Source organism: Psammomys obesus, unplaced genomic scaffold (assembly GCF_907164565.1).
Source record: "Psammomys obesus unplaced genomic scaffold, mPsaObe1.curated_primary_1811, whole genome shotgun sequence".
In the NCBI taxonomy this organism is placed as follows: domain Eukaryota; kingdom Metazoa; phylum Chordata; class Mammalia; order Rodentia; family Muridae; genus Psammomys; species Psammomys obesus.
In genome coordinates, this window is record NW_026585895.1 from 694,506 (window position 1) to 719,414 (window position 24,909).

The 24,909-nt window shown below is 39.0% G+C and overlaps 1 protein-coding gene across 1 annotated transcript; it reads right to left on the reverse strand.

Moving 5' to 3' along the window:
* Positions 1 to 3,524: 3,524 nt before the first annotated feature.
* Positions 3,525 to 4,466, reverse strand: LOC129671654 (olfactory receptor 1009). The gene has a single exon (XM_055600750.1). The coding sequence runs from the start codon at positions 4,464 to 4,466 to the stop codon at positions 3,525 to 3,527; it is 942 nt and encodes a 313-aa protein (XP_055456725.1).
* Positions 4,467 to 24,909: the final 20,443 nt, after the last annotated feature.

A 24,909-nucleotide genomic window follows, 5' to 3' on the forward strand; every position in this document is an offset into this window, starting at 1 on the left:
TCCTTATCTATAATTAGTTCTATAATCAAAAGGTATGAATGTCGAAATCCATCAGTGAGGATTAAATATTTATGGGCAATGGAAGTTTATAAACCAATGAAAGTGCTGGCCTTTCCTGAATCAATGCACACAAGCACACTCTAAATTTTCCAATGATGCTTCAGCCGCCACAAATCCATTGTTAGTTTTTGAAAGGTTTCTCCAAGCTTGTCATCTTTCTAATGACACAACTAATGGAAATATGTCTGGGCCATTTTATTGTGGTTTCTATGCTGATGCTGCCATCTAGTGGCCAGATGCAGCAACATCACTGGAAGAAAAGGCTATTTCACAAGAAACATCGGTTCCACCTTTGTTAAACACACCTTATATTTCTTAGCAGGACATGACCAAATACCCACAGGGAGAAAGAGGGAAGTTTCCCATTGTCTGTGAGATGGATCATGTCAGGAATACCCTATTGTCATCAGCGTCTGACCCTCATACCCTAAAACACAACTAGTGTCTCAAACTAAATTAGTTTAAAATGTTTTCAAGAAATAAAGTCATTTTGAAAGAATCTTTATTAAACCTAAACCTCAAAGAACATCACAGATTGGGAAGCAAGAAGTTTGTAAGAGCCAGAATACCAGGTTGTCATGATCCAAAATGACCATGTACTGTCCAGCTGATAGTCCACACACCAGATAATCAAGATATATCATGGATAGAAATATTAACCTCAAATACCTGAGATTTCCCAGAAGCACTGGTATATCATTGGTTAGTGTTTGGTCACATGGCAAGAACCAATGAAGACTGGAAAACAAAACCATTCATCTTCCACTAAAAATGTATCACTGTTTAGTGGTGATTACATGGTAGCAGCCTAAACTTATAAGGAGACTGAAAAATGCAATCATGTATCTTGGCTGCATGTGCTCAGACTTAAAGATAAAACTGAGATTTTTAGTGAGAATTATAATAACAGAAGTAGAATTTGGGATTCTTGTGTAGACACTTATACCACACAGGTAAATCTAATACAAATAGCTTCTTTATTTTTCTTAGTCTTTGTCTGCAAACTTATTATAATGATGCTATTGCCACATCCCATAAGGGCAGTGGTCCCCACACCCAGACATTTAGAAACAAACAAAATCTAAAACGTGTTTCTTCTCTGTGTCTCTTATCTCCACAGACTCCCAAATATGCCAGGATCAAAGCGTCCTGCAACAGGACATCACTGGGCTCAGTCACAGCGAAGACGCAGAGTAACTGGCTGGCCTCACTGCTGGAGGCACCAGCCCCCAAATGTTCCCACAGGAGCGCCATGCCACCCCAGTCACCTCAGGGAGCATCATTCCTAAGCTGAACCCCAGTAACCAGGGTGGAATATAATCAGTCAAGTTAGCAAAGATGCTTTTGTTTTATTTCTTTTGTTTTGTTTGAGGATTTTATTTAAATAACATATATTTACTCTTTTAAATCATATAATATATGCTTTAAATAATATGTAATATATAAAAAATATACCCAACATGTGAATAGAGAGCCCGATCAACCAGGCTCTCTAAACCTAAACCATTCTATTCTCAAGCCTAGTGAAGTTCTGTGCTTAGAATAATGAAAACTCACCCCAGGTGCACCTACTTTCTAAAGAAAAAAGGACAGGAATGCTTTTCCATGGTTCCACCATTGATTTCTCATTACCGCCTCCTGATGAGGCACACAGAATCTCACTGTGAGACTTAAGGGCGGAACTTGAGATAAATCTACAACCTAGTTTTCCCTTGTAGTACTACAGCTTGCTTCATCAGATTTTAATCTAATCAGTTAAAGATCTTATTAATCAGCACATACTGACATAAGTATGTTCTTACAGCATGTCTAATTGGCATAATTTAAAATAAGCATAGATTCTATGTCAAAGACTCACTTTTGAGCATCATTTTCTTTGCAAAATAACCAGATTTTTTATTTTTTGAGAATTTCATACATACATCTATGACATTTTGATAAACCCATCCCCTTTCCTGTTTTTAAACTTGTCAGTGTTTTCAAGTTGGTGGAAGGTTGGTAAACTTGTCTAAATATTATCAACTATTGCTTATTTTGTTTTGATGTGGGGTCAAAAAAAAACTAGTCTGAAAGCAGATTATACAGGAAGGAAAATAAATAAATTAGGAAACTGTTTAATTACAGTTACTTTCTTTTTTCCATATATATAGAATTTGTATATTTTTTTAGTTTTTTTTCATTTTTTTCTTTATTAATTACACTTTATTCACTTTGTATCCCCCCTTTGGCTCCTTCCCTCCTCCCATCTCAATCCCTCCCTTCCTCCACCCTCTGCATGCATGCCCCTCACCAAGTCCACTGATAGGGGAGGTCTTCTTTTCCTTCCTTCTGATCCTAGTCAATTAGGTCTCATCAGGAGTGGCTACATTGTCTTCTTCTGTGGCCTGGTAATGCTGCTTCCCCCTCAGGGGGAGGTAATTAAAGAGCAGGCCAATCAGTTCATGTCAGAGACATTCCCAGTTCCTATTACAATGGAACCATTTGGATACTGAACTGCCATGGGCTACATCTGTGCAGGGGTCTTAGGGTATCTCCATGCATGGTCCTTGGTTGGAATAGCAGTCACAGTAAAGACCCCTGTGCTCAGATTTTTTGGTTCTGTTGCTCTCCTTGTGGAGTTCCTGTCCTCTCCAGATCTTACTGTTTCCCACTTCTTTCATAAGATTCCCTGCACTGTGCCCAAAGGTTGCCCGTAAGTCTCAGCATCTGCATTGATAGTCTGCAGGGCAGAGCCTTTCAGAGGCCCTCTGTGTCAGGCTCCTGACTTGTTCCCTCTTTTCTCCTTCTTCTGATATCCAGCCTCTTTCCCTTTCTGGATAGGAATTGAGCATTTTAGCAAGAGTTCAACTGGTGGATCAATGGAATCGAAGACCCTGACATAAATCCACACACTTATGAACACCTGATTTTTTACAAAGATGCCAAAACCATTCAATGGAAAAAAGACAGCATCTTCAACAAATGGTGCTAGTCTAACTGGAAGTCTACATGTAGAAAAATGCAAATAGATCCATACTTATCACCCTGCACAAAACTAAAATCTAAGTGGATCAAAGACCTCAACATAAAACCAGACACACTAAACCACTTACAGTTACTTTCAAGGCAAGCAAAACGCTCTGCTGGTTGTTTTCAATTTTACATGCAGGAACAGGGGACATACATACTACAATGCACCATTCACATCTGTTGGCCCTGTATTTACTGGATTCTACCTTTCTTCCCATGATAAATATATAGATAAGGGGAGAATCCTGTGCTTAAAAGCAGGAAGCTGTAGCATCCACAGTTACATGATGAATAAAGCTAACTGCTTTATGTAGTGAAATAAAGCCACATGAAAGAATAAAACAACATCAGCTATAAATTCTGCAATCTGTTTATCATGCTGAGATGACGTCCAGGTGGATACGATCATGTCTAGCAGCTTTGACTTGGATCTGTTCTGTGTTCTTGATGACAATTTAATTCTTTAGGAAAGATTTGGCCTTGGCAACTGTCCTGCCCATGGCCGCCTTCACTTCTTTATTTCTCAGGCTGTAGATGAGTGGGTTGAGCATGGGAATCACCGCTGTGTAGAACACGGATACCACCTTATTGAGGTCCAGAGAAGAAATCGCGCTTGGCCGCACGTAGATAAAGAAGAGAGTCCCATACAAAATGGAGACCGCTGTGACGTGGGATGAGCAGGTAGAGAAGGCTTTCCTCCTCCCTTCAGCAGAGTGGATTCTCAAGATGGCAATGAGAATATGACAGTAGGAGATGATGATGGTGGTGCTGCTGACAACCAGAACAGCTCCCGCCACAATGAAAACCAACAGTTTGTTGATCCGTATGTCGGCACATATGAGGGAAAGGATAGGAGACATGTCACAGAAGAAATGATTGATAATGTTGGAGCCACAAAAGGGAAGTCTGAAAGCATCTGTTGTGTGAGTCATGGTGTTGAAGAAACCCACAGCGTAGGGTCCGACCACCAGCTGTATGCAGAGTCTCTGGGACATAGCCACTGAATACAACAGTGGGTTACAGATGGCTACGTAGCGGTCATAGGCCATGGATGCCAAGAGAAGGCACTCAGTGGCCACAAAGAACCCAAAAAACCATTGCTGCAAGGCACAGCCCAGGAAAGAGATGACTTTTCTATCTGCAAAGAAGTCCCTGAGCATCTTTGGGGCCACGGCTGATGTGAAGCAGATGTCCACAAATGACAGGTGGCTGAGGAAAAAGTACATGGGAGTGTGAAGACGGGAATCTACACGGATGAGAACGATCATACCCAAATTTCCTGTCATAGTAACCAGGTAGAAAAGCAGAAAGAGCAAGAACAGGAAGACCTGCAGCTTAGGCTGGTATCTCAAGCCAACAAAAATGAATTCTGTGATCCTTGTGTAGTTCTCATCCATCAGGAAGGTTCATCTCTATGGCAAGAACAATGAAGAACTATATAATGGTTATGTCCTAAAACTCAGTAATAAGCGAGAGAAGAAATTACCAGCTAAAGGCTTGAACACTGGACTTTATGATTTAAAAATATATTAGTAAATTGAATATATATTAATCTGAAGGGAAACATGAGTTTAAGTGTGATAAAGAGAAAAATAGGGTGTAACTATGAAATGGTTCAACATTACCTGTAAAATCATTCACTGCCTTTACAGACTAAAGGGAAAAGCATTATTGATATTTTCATGAAATATTGAAAAGATTTAATAAGAAGTATATTTTAAATAACCTTTCCAAAGTAGAAAAATAATCATTTGCACATGGGAGGTAGCTGAGGGAAAAAAATATAACTTCATACTTAGTAAATCCTAGGCTCTAGATTTGATCATAATTGTAAATATAATTAATTAACCTAATAAAGGGACTCTTCCTAAAAATATGTTGCACAGATACTGACATAATCATGCCATATAAGGTTACAAATAACTTACGGACTGAATATGATCATAGAGATCACAGCATTCTAAAACCTATAAAGAAAACGAAATATAAGAATTACAGAGAAGCTGGGGGCTGCAGAGAAAGCTCAGTGGTTAAGAGTACACATGCATACACACACACACACACACACACACATTAAAATTAAGATAAATCTTTTTAAAATAAAAAATTACAGAAAATAAAAACTAGGCAAGTGTCACTATTTGGCAAAATGCCATATTAAAAACTTTGAAAAATCAAATCAGATAAAGGGGGATGTGATAGAGGGGCGTGCTAAGAAAGTGTTGGTGACAGCCATCAAAATACAGTACATACACATATGAAATTATCAGACAACAAAATTAATCAATAAAAAAGAACAGAAAGTAGTAGACTATCAGTGTGAAAAATGAAAAACAACACCGTACAAATTTCATTAGGACTAAAAGCTCATATTAAAGATATCAGTTGTTAAAACAACCTTCAATAAGCCCAGAAAGTAATATTTAAGAGTTCTGTGAAGACAGGCAGGTGGGTGGCTCAGTGGTAGAGAACGTGTCAAGAATCTACAAGGTTCTGGATCCCATTCTCAGTGTGGCAAAAGGTTTTAAAAGCTTTTAATTAAAAATATAAGTTATGGAACTCTCAGTGAAGCAAAGAAATCCCTAAATGAATGGGAAAGATAAATGTATGCGTTATAAAAGTACATTTTCTTCCGGGGGGTGGGGTGGGGAAAAACTCACCCATTGGGAAAGCAAACTTTCTTGGGCTTTTCTCAAGCTGGGTAACAAATACAGGTAAACTCTCTGTGGGGTCAAACAGTGCTTTCTTGTCAGTGACTATATACGGGTAGAAAGACCTAGATATAGATGCAGACATAGATATATAGATATAGTATATAACACATTACAAATTCTATAATACACACACACACACACACACACACATAAAATGGAAAGTATGGTATTCTTCCTAGGATAAACAAGAAGGTGATGACAAAATAGAAGAACTGAGATGACCGTAGCTGATAGAGGCACACATGACAAAATAGCATGAATAAATAGAACGAGGAGTAAACGGTACAAAACAGTGTCATTCCAGATGAGCAGAAATGTCAAAGCTCAATAAACATGAATGATGATTTCTCTTTCAAGATTTCAGAAATGAGACTGCAATGGTAATATTTTTTGAACCAACTTAAAACACTTACATTGCAAAACCCTTAAAATATTTATTTTTAAACTCAGATAGATCCAAGCTACTGTCAACCTTAGCTGTGGAAGCTTTTTTTTTTTTTTTTTTTTTTTTTTTTTGCTTTGGGCAACAACTAATGCAGAGACTCATAAGTGATCCAAGTACTACTAGAACAATTGGCAGAATTGGCAGTAACTGCTCAGACTTACCTGGGACACCTACATTAACCACTCCCAAGAAAAAAAATCATAAAAGATGCCCCAGGAAGAATGTAAAAGCTGGGGGATAGGGTGGGTGTGGTGTCTTTTGATGTGAAGCTGTTGCTTTCATGAACTCCAGGTAGCTATGGTTAACAACACAAGACTTCCACAAGACCAGACTAGCCAATATTCCTGCAGAAACTCTGGAAGAGCTTTGAAGCCCCACCCACACCTGAGAAGCTACAGCATTTGACTCTTCAGAAGCAAATAAACCTTGGTATGCTCGTTCTAAGAAACAGTCAAAATTAGTCAGTTTCAGAGTTGAGGATGTTCAGTAAATAAAGTATTTGCAACACAAACATGATTTTCAGAACACTCATAAAGCCAAATGTAGCAATATTAATTTTTTCAAATTTATTTTTATTATTAGTTACATTTTATTAACTCTGTATCCCAGCTGTATCCTGTTCCCTCATTGCCTCCCAATCCCACCCTCTCTCCGTCATCTCCTCCCTGCCCCTTTCCAAGTCCACTGATAAGGGAGGACCTCCTCCCCTTATTTTATCAGTTATCTACAGGACTGGCTGCAAAGTTCTTCTCTGTGGCCTAGCAGGACTGCTCCTCCTTGGTGGGTGGGGAGTTCAAAGAGCCCGCCATAGAGTTCATGTCAGAAATAGTCTCTGTTCCCCTTACTAAAGTACACACTTGGTTACTGAGCTACCATGGGAGGTTCCAGGTTATATCCATACATCATCCTTGGTTGGATAAACAGTCTTGTATAAGACCCCTGTGCCCAGATATATTTGGTCCTTGTGGAGCTCCTATCCTCTCCGGGTCATATTAACTCTCCCTTCTTTAGGAGAAGGTGTTTACAAGGTAATTAGGTAACTCAAAAAAAAAAAAAAAAAAAAAAAAAAAAAACAGCTCTTTAACCTCTTCCCAGGAAATTTTACTTAGAATCTACATGTTTTAAAAATTATAGATGTCATAAATAATATTATATATGAAAAATAAATCCCTCCACTAAAATATGTCATAAGTATATGTCATAAAAACCTCAGGAACTGGAAAATTAAAACTGATTACTGAATTTTGATCTTGAAGGAACTAGTTTAAACAATTAAATATGAAACTGTTGCCTATGGTTTTCTGTTGTATATTATGCCTACAAAACCTTTATTAGAGATACTAAAAAAATGTTAGTATATAGTGCATACTAATTAGTATATATTGAATATATCAATAGAAACATAAGGAACATTACCAAACTCATTCTATGAAGCCACAGTTACCTTGATACCTAAACCACACAAAGACCCAACAAAAAAGAGAACTTCAGACCTATCTCTCTTGATGCAAAAATACTCAATAAAGAACTAAAGAAGTTAAAAAACAATAACTCAAGCAATCCAATTAAAAAATGGGGTACGGAGCTAAAAAGAGAATTCTCTGTAGAGGAATATAGAATGGCAGAGAAACATTTAAAGAGATGCTCAACATCCTTAGCCATCAGAGAGATGCAAATCAAAATGACCCTGAGATTTCACCTTACACCCATCAGAATGGCCAAGATCAAAAACTCAAGTGGCAACACATGCTGGAGGGGTTGTGGAGAAAGGGGAACCCTCCTCCACTGCTGGTGAGAATGTAAACTTGTACAACCACTCTGGAAATCAATCTGGCGCTTTCTCAGACAATTAGGAATAGCGTTTCCTCAAGACACAGCTATACCACTCCTAGGCATATATCCAAAAGTTGCTCAAGTACACAAGAAGAACATTTGCTCAACCATGTTTATAGCAGCTTTATTTGTAATAGCCAAAACCTGGAAACAACCCAGATGTCCATCAATGGAGGAATGTATACAGAAATTGTAGTATTTTTACACACAGTAAAGTAGAAAGCACACTTTATACTTTCTATGCCATAAATACACCATGCCATAATTGCACAATGGAATACTACTCAGCAATTAAAAACAAGGAAATCATGAAATTTTCGGGCAAATGGTGAGATCTAGAAAAGATCATTCTGAGTGCGGTATCCCAGAAGGAGAAAGACACACATAGTATATACTCACTTATTTAGACTTATAAGATATGATAAACATAATGAAATCTATACACCTAAAGAAGATAAACAAGAAAGAAGACCCAGGGTAAGATGATCAATCCTCACCTAGAAAGGCAATATTAATTTTCAACCCCAGAACTTCTATGGAGACATGGGAGTTTGAGATAGGAAAAGCTGTTGAAGCTCACTGGCCAGCTAATCTGGCACACACAGGGGCAAACAACAAAAGAACCTGTCTCAACATGATGGAGAGGACAAGTACCCAAGGATGTCCTCTGACCTCCACAGAAACAAAATGGCATCTGGGTACTCACACACATGAACTTGCATATACACACAAACACAGACTACCGATACACATACCCAAACATGCACACTTACACAGAGGCATGCACACAAGTATTCCACAAAATTAGGCAGTTCCTTATCTATGAACATTTCTTAAAACATATTTAAAGAAGAAATTTATTAAATGATGGCTATAGTACAATATTAGAATTATTTTAAACCATCAGAGGTTTTCTTCCATTATAACAATTAAATTTTACCTATATAAAATGAAAAGATAAAAAAGATAGACATCAAATCAAGAGGAACTTTCTCTGAGCACAAAGGACCAAGAAAATATATTTTGGTGAATAATCAGAAAAGACTCGCCCTTTAATTCAGCTCTACTTTCAAGTTTAAGATCTTAGTACAAGAAGAAAGTATACACATATGGCCCCTATCATTAAATATCATCTAAGATTAATTGCACCTGAATAATGATTTAAAACTCCATGAAGAATGTGAACAGCCTGCTCGTTGATCACCTCCCCCTGAGGGGGGAGCAGCCTTATCAGGCCACAGCAGAGGACAATGCAGCCACTTTTGATGAGAACTGATAGACTAAGATCAGAAAGAAGAGGAGAACCTCCCCTATCAGTGGACTTGGGGAGTGGCATGCATGCAGAAAGGGGAGGGAGGATGGGATTGGGAGGGGAGGAGGGAGGGGCTTATGGGGGGATACAAAATGAATAAAGTGTAATTAATAAAAAATTTAAAAAAAGGAATGTGAACAGCCAATCGAAAAAATAATAACTCTCAGTCTGGGCAGGAGCAAGAAAGGAAAGAAACACATGAATTGTAGGAGGCAGAAGCTGAGAAACTCTGTAGAGTTACAAATTCAGAGCCCACGATTTTCAAATTTCTGAGAAGCTAACTCTTACTAGTTTACCTTTTAGCAAGCTAGTTCTCTGGGAGCTGTAGTTAAATACTACAGAAATAATGTCAAGGTATAAAGTCAACTTACACCCTGGATGGGAATGACTGGGAGGGACTAGTACATCCGAGGCTCCAAGGAATGTAGAACAATGGATAAGAACTAAGCAGTGTTAACAGGCCTGACCTTCCCCAGGATTCTTTCGGGATCATGCATTTGATTCCACCCAAGCCAGAGCAAACTCACAAAGCCTCAACTGAGGAAGGGTATCTGTCTAAAGCCCCAGGGCTGATGTTTACTAAAAGCAATAGGAGATTTAAATCTGACTGACCTCATGTATCTGGCCTTTCCATACTAAGACCTGTTCATCAGAGAGCCTGAAATCTCCCAATATTCCAACACAAGCCTACACTTTCTTTTTTAATACAAAATACTCAATGCTTCAAAGCACATGTAATAGTGAAGTGGTTGTTAAATTTAAAGAAATCTGGGAGTCCACAGAAATGGGGTTTGGGACTGAAGATTGGCTGCAGATTATGCTGCCCTTGCTATCTTCAGTATGAGACCATTCCCTAAGTACAAAACATGTAGCCTAGAGAAACGATACAAATGCCACCACACCTACAATGGGAAGTCCAGGAACCTTCTTTACCCATTCTGTGTAACCTAAATGGGGTATCAATTTTGTGTAATTGAAGATTGATTTAATTTAATCATAACTTCTTTGATTCTCTTCCAGTTCAGAGTAAGTTCTTGTTAAATTTTAACATACCTGGGATCTGATAATTTCTATACTTCTATGTCATATTATAAACTTTCTGTGGTTTTGTGTGTGTGTTCTACAAATCCATTTCATTCACCTCAAACTTCTATAGAGAGAAACAGAGAAAGAGAGAGAGAAATATATTTTGAAGGTGACCTAAACTTACATTTAAATGAGTTTCTTTCTTCTTTGGAGGTGACAAATATAATTATAGTTAAAATAAATCATAACCTGGACTCCCTCTCAAAATGCAGTTGTGCCCATTCCTGCATGTTCTTCTGTACAAACAGAAGGCCAAAGTTTCCAAAGTTAATTCTTACTTATCCTTACTCTTCTTTCCAACAAAACAAACACAACTTCTCTCTGGAACAAATTGTTCTTCACCTACATGAAATTCCCAGAAGCAGTTACATCATTTTCCACCTTGAGGGACTTTATGTCTCTAAAGTGTGCTACATCTTGGGAATTTTATTGTTGAATGAGGAGTAAATTAAATGTTCTTGCTATCACAAAATTCCGTAAAGAAAAAAATCCAGTAAGGTCAATGTATTTGTTAATAATCTTGCTTTGTTGAACTAATTCTCTTTTTATTTTTTTATTTTTATTAATTACATTTTATTCACTTTGTATCCCAGCTGTAGCCCCATCTCCCATCCCCTCCCAATCCCACCCTCCTTCTCTCTTCTTCACCTATGCCCCTCCCCCAGTCCAATGATAGGGTAGGTCCTTCTCTCCTTCCATCCGATCTTAGCCTATCAAGTCTCATCAGGACTGGCTTCTTTGTCTTCCTCTGTGGTCTGGCAAGGCTGCTCATCCCTCAGGTGGTGGTGATCAAGGAGCCAGCCAATGAGTTCATGTCAGAGACAGTCCCGGTTCCTATTATTGGGGAACCCTCTTGGACACTAAGCTGCCATGGGCTACTTCTGTGCAGGGGTTCTAAGTTATCTTCATGCATGGTCCTTGTTTGGAGTATCAGTCTCAGAAAAGACCCCTGTACCCATATTTTTTGGTTCTGTTGCTCTCCTTGTAGAGCTCCTGTCCCCTCCAGGTCTTTCTATCCCCCCCTTCTTTCATAAGATTCCCTGCACTCTGCAAAAAGTTTGGCTGTGAATCTCAGCATATGTTTTGCTACCTGCTGGGTAGTCTTTCAGAGGCCCTCTGTGATAAGACTCCTGCCCTGTTCCCTGTTTTCTCCTTCTGATGTCCATCTTATTTGCCATTCTGAATGAAGACTGAGCATCTTACCAGGGTCCTTCTCCTTGATTAGCTTCCTTAGGTGTACAGATTTTAGAATGACTATCCTATATTATATGTATAATATCCACTTAAGAAGTTAAACACCAAAAAATCAAGTAGCTCAATTAAAAAATGGGGTACAGAGCTAAACAGAGAATTCTCAATAGAGGAGCACTGAATGGCAGAGAAACACTTAAAGAAATGCTCAACATCCTTAGTCATCAGGGAAATGCAAATCAACATGACCTTGAGATTTCACCTTACACCCATCAGAATGGCTAAAATCAAAAAGTAAAGTGACAACACATGTTGGAGAGGATGTGGAGAAAGGGGAACCCTCCTCCATTGTTGGTGGGAATGTAAACTTGTACAACCACTTTGGAAACCAATCTGGTATTTTCTCAGACAAGATCCAGCTATACCACTCCTAGGCATATATCCAAAAGATGCTCAAGTATACATCAAGGACACTTGCTGAACCATGTTCATAGCAGCTTTATATGTAATAGTCAGAAGCTGGAAACAACCCAGATGTCCCTCAGTTGAGGAATGGATACAGAAATTGAGGAATGGATACAAAAATGGATAGACAATGGAATACTACTCAGCAATTAAAAACAAGGAAATCATAAAATTTGCAGGCAAATCGTGGGAACAGAAAAGATCATCCTGAGTGAGATAGCCCAGAAACAGAAAGATACATATGATATATACTCACTTGTAAGTGGATATTAGACATATAATATAGAATAATCATACTAATTTTTTAAACTAATTCACTTTACCTTCTGGTTATAGCTCCTCCCTCATCTCCCAGTTTCACCTTCCCTCCATCTCTCTCCCTCACATCCCCTTCCCTTAGACCTCAGAAAAGGGGAGCTCTCTTCCTCTACTATCTGACCCTAGCCTATCAAGTCTCATCAGAACTGCCTGATCCTCTTCCTCTGTGGCCTGGCAAGGCTGACCCACAAAGAAAGGAGGAAGGGGGAGAAGTGATCAAAGAACTGGCAACAGAGTCCATGTCAGAGATTGTCAATTCTCCCCTTACTAGGAGACCCACATGGAGTCTGAGCTGTCTATGGACTACATCTGAGCAGGGGATCTAGGTCTTTTCCATGAATGGTCCTGGGTTGATTCATCAGTCCCTACAGAACCCCCTGCGACCAAATTGTTTTTGGCTCTGTTGTCCTTCTTGTGGATATCCTGTCCCCTCCAGGTCTACCTCCCCCTTCTTCCATAAGATTCCCTGCACTCTGCCCAAAGTGTGGCTGTGAGTCTCAGCATTTGCTTCGATCCCTTGCTGGGTGGAGTCTTTCAGAGGACATCTAGGTAGGCTCCCATCCTGTTCCCTCTCCTCAGCTTCTTCTAGTGTCTATTCTATTTGTCCTTCTGAATGAGACTTAAGCATCCTCCCTGTAGTGTTACTTTTTTTCTATAAGATTTTGAAAGTTTTTTTCAGGGTTTCTGGAAAAAACACTATTTTGTAAAATCTGACACTCTGCTTTCACCTGGCATAAACATAGTATCAGCTACTTTTTTCTGTTTTCTGTTTGTTTTCCTTTATTAAAAATAGATTATTTTATATAATATATTTTGATTACAGTTTTCTTTCCCTGTACTCCTCCCAGTCTCTTCCTATCTCTCCATCTCTCCAGATCCACCCCCTTTCTGTCTCTCATGTGAAAAAGACAGGCTTCTAAGTGATAAGCACCAAACATGATAAAGTGAAATATAATGAGATAAAGCAAAAACTGTCACATCCAAGGCTGGACAAGGCACTCAACAGAAGAAAAAGAGCCCAAGAGCAGGGACAAGAAACAGAGGGCCATTCATTCAAACACTCAGGAGCTCCAAGAAATTAGTAAGCCGAAAGCTATAATACATACACAGAGGACTTCTTGAAGACCCTTGTAGGCCATACACTTGAACTTTCTCTTGAAAGTTCATATGATCCATCTCTCCAGTTCTCTAGTCTTGCTTTTTGATACAAGAAGTTGAAAATAGGAGATACAAAATGGTGGTGTGGACCTCACAGGGTATCTGGATAGCAACTTAGCAGTGAGAGCAGGGTGACTGGCAGGCCATACTGTGGACCCCCAAACCCCAACCTCTGTGTTTCTCAGGAGGCCTGTGGGGTATTGGAGCAGCCCCACAGAGACCTTTCTGCCTCCTTCCCAGCACCCTAGCCCACCTGAGATGGAAACAATGCTGCCAGCACAGCCAGTGAACCTAGAGGGCTACAGGCTTCAAGAATAATCAGTCAAGGCTACAAACAACCAGATGGCTAGAAGCCAGCACAAAAATATAGAACAAAAACCAGGATATCATGGCTTCACCAAAATCTCCAAAAATCAACAGATATTCTATTGTAGCTGAAACACAGGGAAATTATTGTAAATCTATAATTATGCAGTTATTCAAGGCACATGAAGAGGAAATGAACAAAAATATAGAGGCCATCATGGACAGACAGGAATCCACATTCAAACAGATGAAGGAAATGGTACAAGATATGAAAGAATTAAAATCAATAAATAAAACACAAGCAGAGAAAACCCTAGAGTTGAAGAACTTAGAGACGAGATCAGGAACCACAAAGGAAAGCATCACCGATAGAATACAAGAGATGGCAGAAAGAATCTCAGGTGCTGAAAATACAATTGCAGAAATTGATGCCTCTCTCAAAGAAAACATAAAATCAGAAAAGTTACAAACATAAAACATCCAAGAAATCAAGGACAATATGAAAAGATGAAACCTAAGAATAATAGGAAAAAACAAAAAAGAAGATTCCAGGCTCCAAGGCCCAGAAAATATTTTCAAGAAGACCATAGGAAAAAAAATTCCCCAATCTTAAGAAAGAGATGCTGGGGAAGGATCCAAGATGGCGGCGCCAGAAGGACACTGAGTCTGAGGAGAAGGACAGCAGTGATGGCACTGTGACCAAGAGACCAAATTCTGGGTCCTAAAACACCAGCAACTGTGTTTCCCAGGTGAAAGGAAACCTCACGGTGCAGGAATCAATTGGGTTCAAGTCACCCAGCAAAAACCTCAAAGAGTTCCTCGGCCTAGGCAGGTACTCGGTCACCAGCCTGCGTGTCCTGATCACCTTCCCAGGCTGAACTGTGGGCACCAAAACACCAGAGAGTCAAAAGAAAACCCCACAGTGAAGGAAGAAAATGGGACCAACCTCAGGTCACCCAGTCAATCCCTGGAAAATGTCCTGGGAAACAGCAGGTACACAGCCACCAGCCCAGAGACTTGCTGTGAACCTGACTCACCATTCCAGACAGAACTGTGGGCCCCAGGGCACAGAGACTGGGTTTCCCTGTCAGGAGGAAACCCAAGGTGAGGAAAAAACCAGGTCTGACTTCAGGGCACTCAGCCAACACACACACACACACACACACACACACACACACACACACACACAAACACACACGGAAAAGTTCTCGGGAAAAGTTCCCAGGTTCCTGCAGGTGCCCAGTCTGTAGTTTGGAGCCACCACTCACCTGCACCTGTGTGCTCTACCCGCCACCCCAGATGGAACTATGGCCCCAAAAACACCACAGACAGGATCTTCCTGTTAGGAGGACCCCACAGTGGTGGGAAAGATCAGGTCAGACCTCAGGACACCCAGCTCCGGAAAAGATTCTGAGTCCCTACAGGCTCCAGGATCTAAGCTCCTGCTGCACACATGAGAGCTGTGATCACCTGACACTGATTATAGGTTGGGTACTGGGGCACAGAGCTCCAACCCTAGACCTATAGGAGCCTGGGATCCCCGAGATCAGCCCCCAGATACTGCTCCAAAGAGCAACCAGTTATCCCTAACTAAACCGACCAAACCATAGGGCTCCCAGAATCTTCAAGAGGACTGTGCCTAGAAAACAGTGTAAGAACAACAGCAGCAGCTCACTAAATTCAGAGCAAGAAACCCAGCATCAGGGCAGCTGTCTCCAGAACTTCTCTGGGTGAGAGGAGAGTCTCTGTGTCTAAAGAGACCACAATTACCTCTTAGGTCTATATGCCTGAGGTGAACTATGGCAGTTCCTGAGAAGCACCGGCCATTCGGTGACCATACCCAAAAAGCTAAGGAAGCCTCCTTCAGGAAAAATCATCTTCCTGCCAAGGATATTCTCTCCCCCCAGGATTCCATGAAGCACCAGAAACTAACAACAAACACCTAAGATAGCCCAATGGGTAGAGGCCAGTGTAAAAGCTCAACCAACAAAAGACAGCAATATGGCATTTACAGAACCCAGTTATCCAGGGGCAAGCAGCTCTGGACACCCCAGAATAAATGAAATTCAAGAAGATGACCTTATATCTATGTTTTTGAAGAGGATATTAGAGGAAACAAAAAATGTGTAAAGAATTAGAGGAAGAAAAAGTCAAACAGATTATGGCCATCCATAAAAAAAAAAAAAGGATTGGAAGATGGAGCCAAAAAGTTTATGGCCTTGAGAGAGGAAATAATTAAATCACTGAAAGAAATAAAAGAAACAGAGGAATGTCCAAACAAACAGCTGAAGGAACTAAAGGAAAAATGGGAAAATACAGTCAGACAGGTGAAGAAAATCAACAAAACTGCTCAAGATCTGAAGATAGAATTGGAAAAAAAAAAAAACACAAACAGAGGAAATCCTGGAGAAGAAGAACTTAGGGAAGAGAATAGGAACTACAGAGGAAGCATAAGCAATAGACTACAAGAGATGGAAGGAAGAATCTCAGGTGTGAAAGATACAATGGAAGAAATGGATGTATCCATCAAAGAAAATGTTCAATCTAAAAAATTCCTGACACAGATTTCTTGGACAAGAAATCCAAGACAACATGAAAAGACAAAAACCTAAGAATAATAGGAATAGAGGAAAAAGAAGATTCCCTCCTCTAAGGCCCAGAAAATATTTTCAACAAAATTATAGAAGAAAATTTCCCTAACTTAAAGGAGAGGCCTATAGAACATCTAATAAATTAGACCAGAAAAGAAAATCCCCCCACCACATAATAATCAAAACAGTAAGTACACAGAACAAAGAAAAAATACTAAAAGCTGCAAGGGAAAAGGGCCAAGTAACATGTGATGGCAAAGCTATTAGAATCACACCTGACTTCTCAACAGAGACTATGAAAGCCAGACGGGTCTGAACAGACATCATGCAGACCCTAACAGAACACAGATGTCAGCCCAGGTTACTATACCAACAAAACTCTCAATCATCATAGATAGAGGAAACAAGATATTCAAAGACAAAAACAAATTTAAAAAATATCTACTCACAAATCCAGCATTACAGAAGATACTAGAAGGAAAAATACAACCGAAGAAAGCTAACTACATTCAGGAAAACACAGGAAATAAATAACCTCACTACAGCAAAACTAAAAGTAGCCAAGCACACAAACACATTACCACAACCAACAGCAAAACCAAAGCATCTAACATTGGTCATCAATCTCCCTCAACATGAATGGACTCAAATCTCCATTAAAAAGACACAAACAAACAGAATGGATATGTAAACAAGATCCAACAATCTGTTGCATACAAGAAACATATGGAAAGGGGCACGGTAGAGATGAGGGAGGGAGGGTGGGATTGAGAGGGAATGAGGGAGCGGGACATGGCTGGGATACAGAGTTAATAAAATGTAACTAATAAGAAAAAATAAAACTAAATTAAAAAAATAAAAAAGAAACACATGTATGTAAAAAAGATAGGCATTATCTGAGAGTAAAGGGGTGAAAGATGGTTTTCCAAACAAATGGACACAAGAATCAAGCATGAGTAGCCATTCTAATATCTAATAAAATAGATTTTCAACCAAAATTAATCAAAAGAGATGGGTAAGTTCATTTCATACCCAGCAAGAAAAAATTCCACAAAAAACACATCACAATTCTAAACATCTATGCCCCAAATACAAGAGCACCCACATTTGTAAAATAAATAATAAGACTGAAACTATACATAGATCCCCACACACTAATAGTGGGAGACTTCAACACCCCCTCTCAACAAAGGACATGTCAACAAATCAGAAATTTAACAAAGAAACAATGACTCTGACCGAGGTCATGAATCAAATGGACCTAACAGACATCTACAGAACATTTCACCCAAACATGAAAGAATTTACCTTCTTCTCAGCACCTCATGGAACCTTTTCCATAATAGACTATATAGTTGGTCATAAAACAAGCCTCAACAGATACAAGAAGATTGAAATAATCCCTGTATTCTACCTGATCACCATGGACTAAAGCTGGACCTCAACAACAAAAGAAATAACAAAAAGCTTACACACACATGAAAACTGAACAACTCAGTACTCAATGACAGTCAGGTCAGGGGAAAAATAAAAGAAAGAAATCAAAGACTTCCTAGAATTCAATGAAAATGAAGGCACAACATACCCAAACTTATGGGACACAATGAAAACAGTCCTAAGAGGAAAATTCATAGCACTAAGTGCCTTCAAGAAGAAATTAGAAACATCTCATACAAGCAACTTAAAGGCTTATGTGAAAGTCCTAGAAAAAAAAGAAGCAAACATGCCCAAGAGGAGTAGATGACTGGAAATAATCAAACTCAGAATTCAATAAATTCAAAACAATTCAAAGAACCAATGAAACCAAGAGCTGGTTCTTTGAGAAAATCAACAAGATAGACAAACCCTTAGCCAAACTAACTAAAAGGCAGAGAAATACCATCCAAATCAACAAAATCAGAAATGAAAAGGGGGACATAACAACAGACACTAAGGAAATCCATACAATCATTAGGTCTTACTTCAAAAGCCTATATGCCACAAAATTTGAAAATCTAAATGAAATGAACAATTTTTTTTATCTATTCCACTTGACAAAGCTGAACCAAGAACAGGTAAATCAATTAAATAGTCCTATATCCCCTAAGGAAATAGAAGTTGTCATCAAAAGTCTCCCATCCAAAATAGACCAGAGCCAAATGGTTTCAGCACAGAATTCTACCAGACCTTCAAAGAAGAGCTAACACAAATACTCTTCAAACTATTCCACAAAATAGAAATAGAAGGAACATTACCAAACTCATTCTATGAAGCTACCACCATGATACCTAAATGTCACAAAGACCCAACAAAGAAAGAGAATTTCAGGCCAATCTCTTTTATGAACACTGGTGCAAAAATACTCAATAAAATACTTGCAAACCGAATCCAAGAACACATCAAAGATATCATCTACTATGACCAAGTAGGCTTCATCCCAGGTATGCAGGGGTGGTTCAGTGTGTGGAAATCCATTAATGTAATCCACCATATAAAAAAACTGAAAGAAGAAGACCACATGATAATCTCCTTAGATGCTGAAAAAGCATTTGATAAAATCCAACATTCATTTATGTTTAAAGTTCTGGAGAGATCAGGGATACAAGGCACATACCTAAACATAGTAAATGCAATATACAGCAAGCCTATAGCCAACATCAAACTAAATGGACAGAAATTTAAAGCAATCCCACCATAATCAGGGACAAAGCAAGGCTGCCCACTCTCTCCATACCTCTTTACATTAGAATCCTTGCTAGAGCAATAAGACAATTAAAGGAGATCAAGGTGATTCAGTTCTTAAAGGAAGAAGTCAAAGTATCACTATTCACAGATGATATGATAGTGACCTCAAAAATTCTACCAGGGAATTCCTACAACTGATAAACACTTTCAGCCAAGTGGCTAGATACAAAATCAACTTTAAAAAATCTGTAACCCTCCTGTATACAAAAGACAAATAGGCTGATAAAGAAACTAGGGAAACAGCCTTCACAATAGCCACATAGGACATAAAGTACTTTGCTGTAACTCTAACCAAGCAAGTCAAAGACTTATATGAATAAAAAAATTCAGTCTCTGAAGAAACAAAGAGGAAAAGATATGGAAGATGGAAAGATCTTCCATGCTCATGGCTTGGCAGAATTAACATAGTAAAAATGGCCATCTTACCAAAAGTAATCTACAGATTCAATGCAATTCCCATCAAATTACCAACACAATTCTTTACAGTCCTTGAAAGAAAAATTCTCACCTTCATATAGAATAACAAGATACCCAGAATCACTAAAATAACCCTCTACAATAAAATATCTTCTGTAGGTATCTCCACCCCTGATATCAAGCTGTACTATAAAGCAACAGTAATAAAAACTGCATAGTACTGGCATAGAAACAGAATGGTGGATCAATGGAATCAGATAGAAAACCCAGAAATAAACCCACACACTTATGGACACCTGATTTTGACAAATATGCCAAAACCACACAATGGTAAAAAGATAGCAACTTCAACTAATGGTGCTGGTCTTACTGAATGTCTACATGTAGACAAATGCAAGTAGATCCATACTTATCACCCTGCACAAAACTAAAGTCCAAGTAGATCAAAGACCTCAATATAAACCAGACACACTAAACCTGTTAGAAGAAAAAATGGGGAAGAGCCTTGAAGTCATTGGCACAGGAGGCAACTTACTGAACAGAACACCAACAACACAGGCTCTAAGAGCAATAATCATTAAATTTGACCTCATGAAACTGAAAAGCTTCTGTAAATCAAAGGACACTGTCTTCAGAACAAAATGACAGCCTACAGATTGGGAAAGGATCTTCAGCAATACTATATCTGACAGAGGGTTAATTTCCAGAATATATGAAGAACTTAAGAAGTTAAACAGCAATAAATCAAGTAACCAAATTTAAAAATGGGGTACAGAGCTAAACAGAGAATTATCAATAAATGAACATTGAATGGCAGAGAAACACTTAAAGAGATGCTCAACGTCCTTAGTCATCAGGGAAATGAAAATCAAAATGACTCTGAGATTTCACCATATACCCATCAAAATGGCTAAGATCAAAAATTCAAGTGTCAACACATGCTGGAGAGGATGTGGAGAAAGAGGAACCCTCCTTCATTGTTGGTGGGAATGTAAACTTGTACAACCACTTTGGAAATCAATCTGGCACCTTTTCAGACAATTAGGAGTACTGCTACCTCAAGATCCAGCTACACCACTCCTAGGCATATATCCAAAAGATGCTCAAGTATACAACAAGGTCATTTGCTCAACCATGTTCATAGCAGCTTTATTTGTAATAGCCAGAACTTGTAAACAACCCAGATGTCCCTCAATTGAGGAATGGATGCAGAAATTATGGTACCCTGGGTAAGATGACCAATCCTCACTCAGAAAGTCATACAGGACAGAGATTGGATGAGGGAGAAAACAGGGAACAGGACAGGAGCCTACCACAGAGGTCCTCTGAAAGACTCTACCCAGCATTGTACAAAAGCAGATGTTGAGGCTCATAACCAAACTTTGGGCAGAGTGCAGGGAATCTTATGAAAGAAGGGGGAAACAGAGAGACTTGAAGCAGACAGGAACTTCACAAGGAGAGCAACAGAACCAAAAAAATCTGGGCACAGGGTTTTTTTTCTTAGACTGATACTCCAACCAAGGACCATTCATGGAAATAACCTAGAACCCCTGCTCAGATGTAGCCCATGGCAGCTTAGTATCCAAGTGGATGTCCTAGTTAGGGTAATAGGGACTGTCTCTGACATGAACTCAGTGGCTGATTCTTTGATCACCTCCCCCTGAGGGGGGAGCAGCCTTACCAAGCCACAGAGGAAGATGATACAGCCAGTCCTGATGAGCCCTGATAGGCTAGGATTGGATGGAGGGGGAGAAAGACCTCCATATCTTTGGACTTGGAGAGGAGCATGGGTGAGATGAGGGAGGGAGGGTGGGGTTGGGAGAGAATGAGGGAGGGTTACTGCTGGGATACAAAGTGAATAAACTGTAGTTAATATAAAAATTAAAATTAAAAAACAAAAAATAATAATAAATTACTCCAGACCAAAACAGTAAACAGTAGGCAGATTAACAAATATTTATTTTCTCAGAGCCCTGAAGGCTAAAAGTCCAAGTCCAAGATCTTGAAAGACCTGTTTCTTCTGAAGTCTCCCTGCCTACCTTGAAGATGATGCCTCTATTCTATGTTCACACGTGACGTCTGTTTTTACTCATGTCTCTGGTTCTTTTTGTTTAACAAATCTTTAAATGAGAGTCCACTCACTACCTCCTTTAATATCAACCACAACCCTAACGGCCTTATCTCATAATAAGCTCTATTAGAAGGTGCTGGAAGTCATGACCTCACCATATTTAGTGGAGAAGACATGAGTCAGTTTCTAGAACAAGAAAATTTGAACACAGGGAACTTCCCAGAGACTCATACTCCAACCAAGGACTATCCGTGGAGATAACCTAGAACCCTGACAATGCAGTCACTTCTGATGAGAACTGATAGACTAAGATCAGAAAGGAGAGGAGGACCTCCCCTACAGTGGACTTGGGGAGGGGCATGCATGCAGAAAGGGGGGGAGGGTGGGACCGGGAGGGGAGGAGAGAGGGGCTTATGGGGGGATACAAAATGAATAAAGTGTAATTAATAAAAGTTTAAAAAATGAAAAAAAAACTACAGAGGAATGGTAGTCTGTTCAAAAAAGGATGGCAATTAAAACATCTAGAACATTGTATTTTATAAATTCTGGGTACCATAATTTGGGAAAGTTCTATCATCAGACATTTTATGCTTAGATTGTGACTTAGTTGCATATACTCAGTTTTTATTAGAGCACCATTTCTTTGATTATACCCTAAATGATACATTATCCCCAAACCCTAAGCGAACTCTAATTGTGTCTTTGGAGAATGAAGTATATATTTCTGGTTGCTATGTGGAAATCTCAATGGACAATTGAGGAAATAATATATATCGAGTCAAACAAAGACACACCAAGACATCAAAAGAAAGGAAATTGAGTCACTTCTAAGAATTGGCTTTGCAGACAAAGGGTAAGTAGGTTGAATGAGGGAATTCTAAGCAGTTTTCTATCACTGGGACCTCAGCTAAAATAAGGAGGAGAATATTGTATAGAGTCTGGCCTGACAACCCAGAGGTCACTGCTGTGCTGAATACGAATATGTGCACACATGAACACACACACACAAGGATATGTGAGCATGTGCATTTCACTTAATATTCCGTATTATTTGCTCTTATTATACAATTTAAATATGTGTTTGTTATTGTGTACTGAAACATCATGCATTTAATTACGCAGAGAGGATTGGTGAGAGTGATTCAGCCTGCTTCCAGAACTTCAAGGGTAGGAATAAATGTTTGTTCCTTCTATGCTTATGAAAACAATGAACAGTACAGCATTATTGAGAGAAGTGACGGGCTTTATACCTTCAAGCCGCACCGACCACAATGAATCAGGGAAATTCTCTGTTTAGTAAGAAAAAAAGAAGTGAGTCATTACTGTAGACCAATTCTAGGGTCTTCACAAGTACTAGGTATGGAGGCAGAGCTCCTCAGTGCTTCAGAAATCCTGTAGCAGTACTGGAGAGCAAAACATGATCAAAAGTTGAATGCAGTTGGTTCCCAAACCCAAATGGAAGCAGGGGCCTTTTATAACTTAAATCTATGGGCTCAGTGGGGCATTCAAATTAACTAAAGTTAATTCAGCTCCAACTCAGCTCAGTTCTGATGTGATCATGGAGGTCAGCCTTTGATGAGGGAATCGGTATTTTCTATTTCATTCTCTACAGTTTGTTCACACACAAAGTCTGCCGTATGGCATGAAACCACAAGAAGGGATGTGAAGCCCTGGCCAGTGAACACCAATCCAAGCATGAACAGAATCTGGGAAGAGCAAAGATTTTATATTATTAACATCAAGATTAGAGGAAAGAATCTAATGCTTCAGGAGAAAACTTTAAAGTGTTTATTGCAGACACAAATTATTTGGCATGGCAAAAATCATGAGATGTACTTTGGGGTATAAATGGACATGACAGAAAAGACATAATGGAAGTGGAAATCCGCTGACAGTGAACTTATCCCAACTAAAGTACAAAGGCAGGGGGAAAAAAGAAAAAGAGAATAGCACAAAAAATTCATTGAATATCCCAGCACATGCGAACCTGCAGTTAGGACACAGAGATGACGGGGCTGAAAGCATTTGACGAGATTAATAGATAAAATTGACTAAAGACATCAGTCTACAAAAAGAAGTTCAGAAAACTCCATACAGGAAGTGTAGAAACAATACCTATGAGTCTCAGATTCAGCAATGAAAATCGAGATAAAGACAGAATCTTTAAAATAATGGATCCTTGCTGTTATCTGAGAAGTCCATTTGGGACAGCCCAAGGGCTATTCTCAGTTGTTATCTCTATTTTCTAATGACAAAATCCTCAATTTAACACATATAATATTAAAATATTATATACCACGTGGAAAAAAAAGAAGTGGTTTGCCTCTTAAGTTTGAAAAGGACAGATACAACCAAAGGTCTCGAGTGTGCACTTCCAATGGCGATACTGACTGGTTTGCTTACGAGTGAGTGTTTTGAAAATTGAAATCCATCAGCAACCTCTGTTAGTTTCTGAGTTGTCACTCTGCATTAACAGCTAGAGATAAAGTCAACTCTTCATTGTGGTTCTGACTGTGCTTGTTTTAGAGAATTCTTAGCATTTTTGTGATAGCAGTTCTCTAACTTCATGGTTCATAGTTCCTCAATGTCTTAGAAACAAAACAAAACAAAAGTTCTTCCTAGTGTTTAGTATCTACTACATACAAAAATCCTAACAGATGCTTATGTATCTGACATCAACTCAAATAAAGTAAACAGTGCACAGTTTTAGTTTATAAAATAATTATGGCTTTATATTATCTACAGGAAGATGGGTGAAATATGTAATCAATATAACAATGAGAATCTTTAAGAATATGACTTTATTCCCTCCTTCCTTCTTCCTGGCTCATTTTTGTCCTCTCTTTCTTTCCTTCCTTCCTTCCTTCCTTCCTTCCTTCCTTCCTTCCTTCCTTCCTTCCTTCCTTCTTGCCATCCTTCTTCCAATCATGGCTCCTAGCTTGTGAGTCTTCCTGTCTTCTTCTCTTTCTTCCTTTCCTCACTATTTCAAATCTAAATTACTTTTTACAGAAACCCCAAAAACTTATTAAAAACTGTGCAAGTTTATGTAGTACTATCTAATATTTAGATACAGTGTGGAATATTATAATTGGATTAAATATAACAATGTCCTCAAGCATTCATGTTTTCTTTATTTTTCATTTTATTTAGATTTTATTACTGTGTGTGTGTGTGTGTGTGTGTGTGTGTGTGTGTGTGTGTGTGTGTGT